General features: G+C 46.1%; 1 protein-coding gene across 3 annotated transcripts in view; it reads left to right on the forward strand.

Moving 5' to 3' along the window:
• The window catches only part of LOC308145464 (KAT8 regulatory NSL complex subunit 1-like), a 33663-nt gene extending 26641 nt beyond the window's left edge, over positions 1-7022 (forward strand). For 2 of the 3 annotated variants that reach the window (XM_080516917.1, XM_080516918.1), the window contains exons 9-16: positions 603-758; positions 1603-1839; positions 1945-2093; positions 3243-3367; positions 4781-4838; positions 5216-5328; positions 5434-5686; positions 6612-7022. In XM_080516917.1, coding sequence (XP_080373043.1) covers positions 603-758; positions 1603-1839; positions 1945-2093; positions 3243-3367; positions 4781-4838; positions 5216-5328; positions 5434-5686; positions 6612-6872 — 1352 coding nt within the window. In that variant the 3' untranslated portion in view covers positions 6873-7022. The remainder of the gene's footprint in view (positions 1-602; positions 759-1602; positions 1840-1944; positions 2094-3242; positions 3368-4780; positions 4839-5215; positions 5329-5433; positions 5687-6611) is intronic. The other variant, XM_080516919.1, reaches the window with a different exon arrangement.
• Positions 7023-10512: the final 3490 nt, after the last annotated feature.

Consider the following 10512-nt stretch of genomic DNA (forward strand, 5'->3'; position numbering starts at 1 on the left):
GAGAGATTATAGATATAGACTAACCAGTTTCCAGAACCTTCAATGACGTCATACTGGGCTGAAGCACCCCACACCCCCACATCCCCCCGTTTTTATTATAAAACATTAAAGTTAGCATTAGCTGTAGCAACATTAGCGCCGTTGTTCGATCTAGTTGTTTTTGTGGTTTGCTGGCCTGGTGGCATGATGAACAAAAGAATAGAATATTAAAGACGAAAATGCGTCAAAATAATGGCTGGTCAAACATTGGGGATAAATTTGAAGGATTTAGTTGCGAGCCACTCGCACTGAGACCTCGACCAGGCAGCCATAACCCGGAAGTGCATAAAACATTAAAGTGAGTTTCTTATCATAATGAAATGTGGTCATTAAAGTGACTTTGGGTTTTATTCCGTTGACGTTCCTCCTCCTGCGTTACGCTTCTCGTTGTGTAGAAATGCTTATTTTCACTCTTTTCACCCAGTGGGTGGATTTATTGGTCTCTTTTTGAAAGTGAAAGACGGGAAGCAAACACAGAGAGGGAGCCTGAAGTAGGAACTGGAATGTTGAAGAAGGTGAAGCGTCTCTAAGTGTCCCGTCCCGTCTGGTCTCTGTCCCCGCAGACGTCTGCATCGGTCTGCGTCTGCAGCAGGTCATGAAGGGCCAGTGGCAGAACAAGTCCCTGGAACGGAGCAAACCACTGAAGAAGCTGTCGCTCAAACACAAACTGTCCTCGTCCAAAGAGAAGCACAAGTTCACCAACTCGCTCATGGCAGTCAGTAAGTACCCCTCCCCTCTCCTCTCCCCCGTTTTCACCTCGGTCTTTCGTCGTCTCTGATGTTATTGTGTTAAAAACACAGGTGAATAAACCTTTAAAAAGAGCCTCACGGACTTTAGTCTCACACCGTAGATCTGGAACCAAAAGCCCTCAGTCACGGTTTAAGTTTTACACGTTGGGTTATTTATTAAAGACGAGGTGTCCCATCAGGACCCACATCCTGCCAAGGCCGTTTCTTTTCCAGTCACTTCCTGTTAGGATCCCTGCCTCCACCTTTAAACGGCTGGACGCCATCGTGACGAGAGGAATGTGGCAAAACAAGAAAGCAAGAATTAAATGCAGGACACTGCGACCCTTTCAAAATAAGGGAAGGCTAAGTGTATCAAATCCCAAGGACTATTATTGTGCAGCCCAACTTAGAGCTCTAATGTTAAAGATTAATACTAAAGATGAAGCTGCTATTTGGGTTGAAATGGGGAAAAATTGGATTTTCTGATCGGTCAGTGCAAAAGAAGCTTAAAATTAGAAATGAATGGATTGAAACGTGAAAATATGGTCGACGATGCAGAAGAAATGAGACGTATAAAGATCTACAAAGCTAAAAATAAACCCAGACGTTGTCCTGTCCACTGGGTTTGTGTTCATGTTACTCCGTTTATGTTGAACGAATCAAAAGTAGGAAAAATAAAGAACATTAAAGAAGTCGATTTATTCACTTCGGCTCTTTTGTCTCACTGGTTTCTGTGTAAAACGTTAATTCACTTTGAGATGAAGATGAAGCTTCTGTCTGGTTCTGGGGTTTGACGATGGAGCGCAGACGGTCTGACGGTCTGCCGCTGTTTCAGGACTGGGTCACTGTAAGAGCCGCTCGGAGAAGCCAAGGATGGTGGACGGCAGCATGGCGGCCGCCGGCAGCAGCAGTAGCGGCGGCGGCGGCGGCTCGGCGCTGAACTCGGCCCGGCTGGAGGGTCAGGGCGTGTGCAAGGCGGAGCGGCTGCAGGGCCTCGGCGCCGCCTTGGGGCCGTACGACAAGAACTACAACCGCAAGAGATTAAGAGAGCACTCGCTGGACCGCGCCGACTGTGAGTCCGCTGGAGGGACGCCGCCACCGCCGCCGCCGCAGGTCAGAGCCTCCAGCCTCCAGCCCAGTTGTTTACGGGATCTTGCTCTTCTCGCCCCCCCCGCAGCCTCGCCCAAGATCTTCATGGACGCCGGCGGCTCCTGTCCCTCGCTGGCCAACATGGCGCTCCACAGCCCGCTGACCCGCCAGCTGTCCACGTCCTCGGACAACTCCACGCCGCTGGGCGCCGGCAGCCAGAGCGTCCCCAACACCCCCGTAAGGACCGACGCTACACCCACACTCCACCGCAGCTACACCCACGCTCCACCGCAGCTCCACCCACACTCCACCGCAGCTCCACCCACACTCCACCGCAGCTCCACCCACACTCCACCGCAGCTCCACCCACACTCCACCGCAGCTCCACCCACACTCCACCGCAGCTCCACCCACACTCCACCGCAGCTCCACCCACACTCCACCGCAGCTCCACCCACACTCCACCGCAGCTCCACCCACACTCCACCGCAGCTCCACCCACACTCCACCGCTTCTTCACGAGTTTCTTCAGGCAGAACCAAAACATTGAGTCGGCAACTTTTCCTCCCGATCCCGTTTCTCGTCTCGATTTAATTCAGTCTTTCACATCTGCACCGCAAAACTAGAATTGACCGCTTGTTAGGACTGAACCTGCACTGCCAACACTGGTATTATCTTTTTACTATAGTATGTTTATTGTACTTATCCTACACTTTGCCCCCCATCATAGTTTATTTTCCTTGTATCTCATCCTACTGTATATTTTGCTCCCCTTAGAACTTATTATACTTTATTATACTTTGTGATTTTTATCTTATTTTTAGTCCTGTTTGATAGTCATTGTATATAAGATACCTCTATTCTTACCTAACTGCACATTCCTTGTCTTTCCTTTCCTCATGATTGTCTTTAAGAGCTGAATGTTAAGAGTAAATTTCTCCACTGTGAGATCAATAAAGGCTTATCTTATCTTATCTTATCAAAACGAAGGGAAGAAAACCGAAGTCGTGAGGTTTTAACGTCGTTAAACGTCACCAGAGCGACGAGCTCCGTGTTGAACTGCTCTGAGTTCATCGCAGACGAGACGCTTTTCTGTGACCGACAGGAAGTGTGACGTCACTTCCTATTTAATCTGCCAAACACGTAAACTCGGCGTCTCCGGGGAGTTTTGCTGGTTCGTGTAAACGCGAGGCTCCGAGATTCCGTTCACGTTAAACAGGCTCAGATTTCACTGTTCGCCTCTCGGAGAAATGTTCCTCCTCGTAAAGTTTCGGAAAAGAAAAGCCACGCGAAGGTTTTCCCGACGTTCTGGTTTTTTCCGGCCGTGGAGGTTAAAGGTCAGGCGGCTCATGTCCAGGGTGTTGACGGCGTGTCGTGTTCCTCCAGCAGCAGCCAATCAAGAGGAGGCGAGGAGAGAGCTCCTTCGACATCAACAACATCGTGATCCCCATGTCTGTGGCCGCCACCACCCGGGTGGAGAAGCTGCAGTACAAGGAGATCCTCACACCCAGGTGAACCACACGCACACACACACACACACACACACACACACACACACACACACACACACACACACACACACACACACACACACACACACACACACACACACACACACACACACACACACACACGATCAAGAATTACTCATCACTGGACGATGTGACGACGAAGAGGAGGTCCCAATGAAATATGATGCATAAACATCTGAACGATCACAGTACTAGAATAGATGATAATAAACAATCACAGAGCTGTAATAAACAAACGATCACTGAGCTATAATAAACGATCACAGAGCTGTAATAAACAATAAATGATCACAGAGCTGTAATAAACGATCACAGAGCTATAATAAACGATCACAGAGCTATAATAAATGATCACAGAGCTATAATAAACGATCACAGAGCTATAATAAATGATCACAGAGCTATAATAAACGATCACAGAGCTATAATAAACGATCACAGAGCTATAATAAATGATCACAGAGCTATAATAAACGATCACAGAGCTATAATAAACGATCACAGAGCTATAATAAACGATCACAGAGCTATAATAAACGATCACAGAGCTATAATAAATGATCACAGAGCTATAATAAACGATCACAGAGCTATAATAAACAATAAATGATCACAGAGCTATAATAAATGATCACAGAGCTATAATAAACGATCACAGAGCTGTAATAAACAATAAATGATCACAGAGCTGTAATAAACAATAAATGATCACAGAGCTGTAATAAACGATCACAGAGCTGTAATAAACAATAAATGATCACAGAGCTGTAATAAACGATCACAGAGCTATAATAAACGATCACAGAGCTATAATAAACGATCACAGAGCTATAATAAACGATCACAGGGCTATAATAAATGATCACAGAGCTGTAATAAACGATCACAGAGCTATAATAAACGATCACAGGGCTATAATAAATGATCACAGAGCTATAATAAACGATCACAGAGCTATAATAAACAATAAATGATCACAGAGCTATAATAAACAATAAATGATCACAGAGCTATAATAAACGATCACAGAGCTATAATAAACGATCACAGAGCTATAATAAACTATCACAGAGCTGTAATAAACAATAAACGATCACAGAGCTCTAATAAACAATAATAAACGATCACAGAGCTCTAATAAGTGCAGAGCTGCAGGTCAAAGCTCCAACAGACTCTTGTTCACTGTGTCGACTTCAATCCAGCCAATCAGGGAGCGGCGCCGCCTCAGACGAGACGGCCGTCGCCGCTCCGCACACTGAAAGGTCACTGAACCACGGCGGCGCCTTGCTTCTTATAGATCCACTCCAACGTTGATCCGTCGTACGGCCGCTCCGCCGGTTAAACCTGCGTCGTTCAGCTCGTCTTGATTCCTGGATCTTTTTTCTCCCGCAGCTGGAGATCTGTGGACATTTTCTCTCAGCCAATCACCGAAGAGGAGAACGAGCGAGAGGTGAGAACGTTTCTACCTCGAACCCAGCAGAACAAACCCGTTTCAACCGCCATGCAGGGCGAGTGCTGCCCCCTGCTGGGCCGTCGCCATAACGTCCCTTTGAAGAAATAGTAACCGACTTGGAGGACGAGTTTGTCCCCGCGGGGACAAATGATGTCCCAGGTGAGGACGAGGTGCTGACAGGAAGTGTGTGTGTGTGTGTGTGTGTGTGTGTGTGTGTGTGTGTGTGTGTGTGTGTGTGTGTGTGTGTGTGTGTGTGTGTGTGTGTGTGTGTGTGTGTGTGTGTGTGTGTGTGTGTGTGTGTGTGTGTGTGTGTGTGTGTGTGTGTGTGTGTGTGTGTGTGTGTGTGTGTGTGTGTGTGTGTGTGAGAGAAACAGGTGGAGGACCTGACGGATGCCGCCTTCATCCAGCACCATCAGCCCCACGAGGACCAGGAGCGGTCCCGCTGGACCTGGATGGCTCTGGCTCCGGCTAAGAGGAGGGGCAGCAGGTGAGCCATCACCCCCCCTTACCCCCCCCCCCCCCCCCCCCCCCCCCCCCACACACACACACACACACACACACACGTCCTGGTTCTGACCCGTCTGTCCTTCAGGTCCTACAAGTCGGTGGACGGCCGGACGACGCCGCTCCTGTGCGGGACGAACCCCCCCACCCCGCAGCCGGCCTCCCCCGACCCGGGCCACTGCCCCCTGCTGCACGACTACAGCCACGTGGCGTCGCCCATGAGCCCGCCCAGCCCCGACACGGCGTCCAACCCGCACACGCCGTGCTCCCGGGACTCGCACCGGCTGCTGTCCAGCGAGGACACGCGCTGCTCCACGCCGGACTTCACCTTCGAGGAGCGGGTACGGAGGCGCCGCCGGCCGGGGGGGTCCGGGTTCGATTCCCAGCCCCCCCCCCCCATTTTTTTTTTTTTTTTTTTTTTTTTTTAATTAAAAAAACTACATTTTTAAATACATTACAGTCATTCCAATGTGCTTTTATAGAGAAAATAGAAAAGCCCAACATCCACATGAGCAGCAGGTGTGTTTGTGACTGTGGAAAAAAAAAACTCCCAACAGGAGAAACTTTGTAGAAACCAGAGTCAGGTGGAGGAATTCTGAGGACCGGTTGGGGTGAAAGGATGGAGGAGAGGAGAGGAGAGGAGAGGAAAGACAGAGAGATAGACTTGGTGGGGAGAAACATACAATACCCTTGTTAGTGCTACATACATGTTTTTTTTCTTTATAATACAATAATCACAGTGATCTAAATATTTCCCAACTGCCATGAGATGAAACCAGCCTGAGCAACAACAGAGCAAAAACCAAAATAGTCACAACAATGATAACAAAAGCAAAAACAAAAGGACACAAAACAAAGAAAGAAAAAAAAAAAAAACTCAACTTTATTGATAAAGCGCTTTAAGCAGCCGTAGCTGAGACAAAGTGCTGTACATTGAAATAAAAATATAAGAGGCAACATAAAAACATAAAAACAATAAAAAAGTTAAAACAATAAAAACAATTAGATGGTAAAACAGTAAACAAAACATAAAAAGTTAAAACAATAAAAAAAAGGCACTAAAACCAGAGCGGAGTCTCACGCTGAGGGAAAAGCCAAAGAATAAAAATGGGTTTTAAGACGAGAGAAAAACAAACGGAACAACAAACAAACAAATAAAAACCCCACCAACAACAACAACTTGATTTTGATAATTAACAGAACAATCTCGTCGATGAGGAGTGGAAGTGTGTGTGTGTGTGTGTGTTAACGCTCCGTCTCTTCCAGACGGTGGCGCCGTGGGAGCGCCGCGGCTTCCCGCTGCCGGACGACCCGGCGCCGGAGCCCGAGGCCGAGGACGAGCCGCTCACCAGGCCCCGGGTCAGAACCGTCTCCGGCTGCAGGTCCTCGTTCAGCCGGCTGGACTCGGACCCCGAGCTGCCCTGCGACGACGGCGGCGGCGGCGGCAGACACAGGGCGGCCCCCCCCTCCTCCTCCTCCTCCTCCTCCTGCCCCCCCTCCTCCTCGTCCTCCTCCTCGCACCGATGAACCCCCCCCTCCCCCCCCCCCCTCCCCCGGCATTAACAAGCAGAACCTCAGCGCAGAGTCAAGATGTTAAATGGTTCCTGTTGTTTGATATTCAAACATCAGTCTAATACTTTCACAGTTTTTAGTGAACTTTATGGAGTTAGAAGCCTTCCCCCCCCCCCTAGCCCCCCCCCCCCCCCCCCCCCCCCCCCGACACTCGTTTTGCCACCGGTAAAAACAAACACAAAAAAAAAAAACTTAAAAAAAATACAAACAAAAAAAAAAAAGATAAATGTAAGGAAAAAAAAGTGTAAAAAAGAAGCTTAAAACAACATTTACAGAGGATTTGTGTAGTAGGCTGAACAATGTACATGGGCTTAGTGGTGTTGTGTGTACACTGGTAGCGCACTGTAGCGACTCCTCCACCTGCGGCCAAAGGGTGTTTTCTATTCACTAGTTTGCTTGTAATTCCCATGTACATTTTTAGTGGAGTGACAAATAACAAACCAGAAGAAAAAAAAAAAAATCACCCCCCCCTCCTCCTCCTCCTCCTCCTCCTCCCCCCTCCTCTTCCTCCTCCTGAAGTCGACAGGTACATTCAAGCGTGTGGTTCCTCCTCCTGCCACTAGAGGTCGCCTGAGATCACAGAGCACTTCTCCCGACTGCCAAGTCCCATTCCTGAAGCCCACTTCCTGTTCGGGTTCCCCCCCCCCTCCTTCCTTCCGGCGTCACACTTCTGTTGTTTTTTTTTTTATTTGTTTTGACAGTAAATCATTCCTCCTCCTCTTCGTCGTCGTGGTTTCGCTCCCCCCCTCCTCCCTCTCTCCTCCATTTTTCATTTTTTTTCGTTGTTTTCCACAAAGTGCTGCTGCATGCTGACAGACGTGGAGTCTCTCTCTTCACCGCAGCTCAACCCCCCCCAAACAAGTCGTTTAAAGAAAGGAAGAAAAAAAAAGAAAAGAAAAGAAGCGGATGTCATTTCCTGTTGTAGCCCCGCCCCCTTTTCCTGTTAGGACGTTTTCAGATGTAGCAGCTCTCAGCTAGAAGCCGCCGCGAGCTCAGGTTCACCCGGGGAGTTCCGCTCCTGCTCCACCCCCCCCCCCCACCCCACCCCACCCCCCCCTCCCTCCACCCACCACACACACACACCCTGGGTTATTATCCCCCCTCCCCCCCACCTTAAGTAACTAATTGCTATGCAAAAAGAGTCTCTGGTTGTTTTGGTTTCACCTCTTCAGCCGTTCAGCCACTTCTTTCTTTCTTTGGTCTTTTTCTTTCTAGTTCAGCGAGATGTCGATGTACCTGTTCGATCGTTGCAGCATTTAACCGAATCAAATGTTGTTTGTTTGTTTTTGTTTTTTTTTTTTCTTTGTTTTCTTCTTTTTTTTGTAAATAGTACCATTAAAACATTTATGTTTAACTTGGGAGACTCGTTCTGGACTCCGTCATTTCACTGAAACCTTCCGATTACGTTTGTCTTCTGATCTTTATTCGCTCTCAAATTTTTACTTTAAATAGGGAATCCAATAAATACGACATTTTAAATGAGAAGCTCTGATCTTTGGGGTCTTGGATCAAATACTTCCAGAACTTTAGCAGATTTCTGTCCCAAAATAAGTTGAAGGTTTGAACATGAGCAGAATGTATGATATATATTCATAATATATAATAATTAGTGCCGTCATTTTCTGTAATTAATTGCGATTAATCGCATCGTTTTTCTCCTGAAGACTGAAGCTTGTTATTACAAGTTCAAATGTTCATACACGAGTGACTTTGTCCAAACATTCACATCTGAAAGAGTCGAACTTCAAATGATGGAAATACATTAAATACATCTAATAAAGTCAAATAAAATTAATTAACCAGCTGGAAAGTAAAATGTATTGTAGTGTATACAAGTAAATGTATTTAAACTAAAGTAGAATGAGATTAGGATTAGAATCATGTTGATGTTAAACTGAATAGAAGCTAATAAGCTGTGATTACAAGCTTCAGTCTTCAGGAGAAAAACGATGCGATTAATCAGACTATTTAAATTCAAAGGCTATTTTTATAAATTCTTTTTAGCATGTGGTGAAACTCTCAAAGATTAACAAAACAAAAAAAATAAATGTCGAACAAGTGGGTTTAGTTGGAGAGCAGGTTCGCCACTTTGACAATTTTAACCTTTATAGGAGTAAAGTTGTGAATTTATTACATGAACACGGTGACAATAATACACTAACACACACACACACACACACACAATGTATAAAAGAATCAGTCCTGACCAGTTTCATCTTTTGGACACTAGGGGGCAGCAGAAGACGCATCAAAACAAGGATAAAGGCCTTTTTGTTTTTCTTCCTACTTCATCACACTGAACGATCATTTCGAGGTTAAAACTTTACGTCCTTCAATAAATCTTCACACAAAAGTTAATTTCAGGGCGTGAAGTGTTTCGCACTGCATAATGTTGGAAACAAACCATATTGGAGAACGACAGAACATGAAAATATTAAAATTAATTAAGAGAATCTCTTCTGAAAATAAAAATCCTCCAAGACGTCAGACAATCAAGAAGCTTTTAAAAAAAAAATATATATACATATGCATGTGTACTTTCAGAAGGTCTGACAGGGAATCGAACCGGGAACCCCGGGGTAACGGGCTGAAGTGACGTCACTCGGGAGTCGTGTGACTTCGTAGCATTTATTTTCAAATACACATATACAGCAACGAGAATCATCATAAACCAGTTATTGATCAAATGCACAATAACAAGAACAATCACATGTTTGCACGACTGTACAGCCTCAGAACGAACGCAAGAGAACGAAACGGAAGAAGGTGACGAGTCTGTGAGTGCAGAATGGTTGGGGGGGGGGTGGTGGGGGGGGATTTCCCATCATGCCGCGGGGCTCCTGCCTGTCCGGCACCAATAACGTGAAACAGAAGAATCAGCATGCAGATTGACAACGTCTGAGTCCCGTGAGCCTCTTCACCCCCTGCTGGGCACGATCAGCATGGCTAACACCCTAATCCTAATCCTAATCCTGATCTTAACCTTAATCCTCACCCTTAGTCTCAACCTAATCCTAATCGCAACCCTTATCTTAACCATAACCCTAATCCTGATCTTAACCCAAACATCCTGAACAATTCATGTTGAACGATTCGCCCTGAATGATTCATTCTCAACAAATCGTTCTGAATGATACGTCCTGAACGATTCATCTTGAATGATTTATCCTAAGTGATTCATCCTGAACAATTCATCCCGAATGATTCATCCCGAACGATTCGCCCTTAACGATTCATATTGAACAATTCATCCTGAACAATTCGTCCTGAATGATTCATCCTGAACAATTCATCCTTGAACGATTCGTCCTTAACGATTCATCCTGAACGATTCATCCTGAACGATTCATATTGAACAATTCCTCCTGAACAATTCGTCCTAAACGATTCGTCCTTGACGATTCGTCCTTAGCGATTCATTCTGAACGATTCATATTGAACAATTCCACCTGAACGATTTGTGCTGAACGATTCGCCCTGGACAATTCATCCTTAACATTTTCTCCTTAACGATTCATCCTGAACGATTCATATTGAACAATTCCACCTGAACGATTTGTGCTGAACGATTCGCCCCGGACAATTCGCCCTGAAC

The sequence above is a fragment of the Blennius ocellaris genome, assembly GCF_963422515.1.
Source record: "Blennius ocellaris genome assembly, chromosome: 21".
Taxonomy (NCBI): Eukaryota; Metazoa; Chordata; class Actinopteri; order Blenniiformes; family Blenniidae; genus Blennius; species Blennius ocellaris.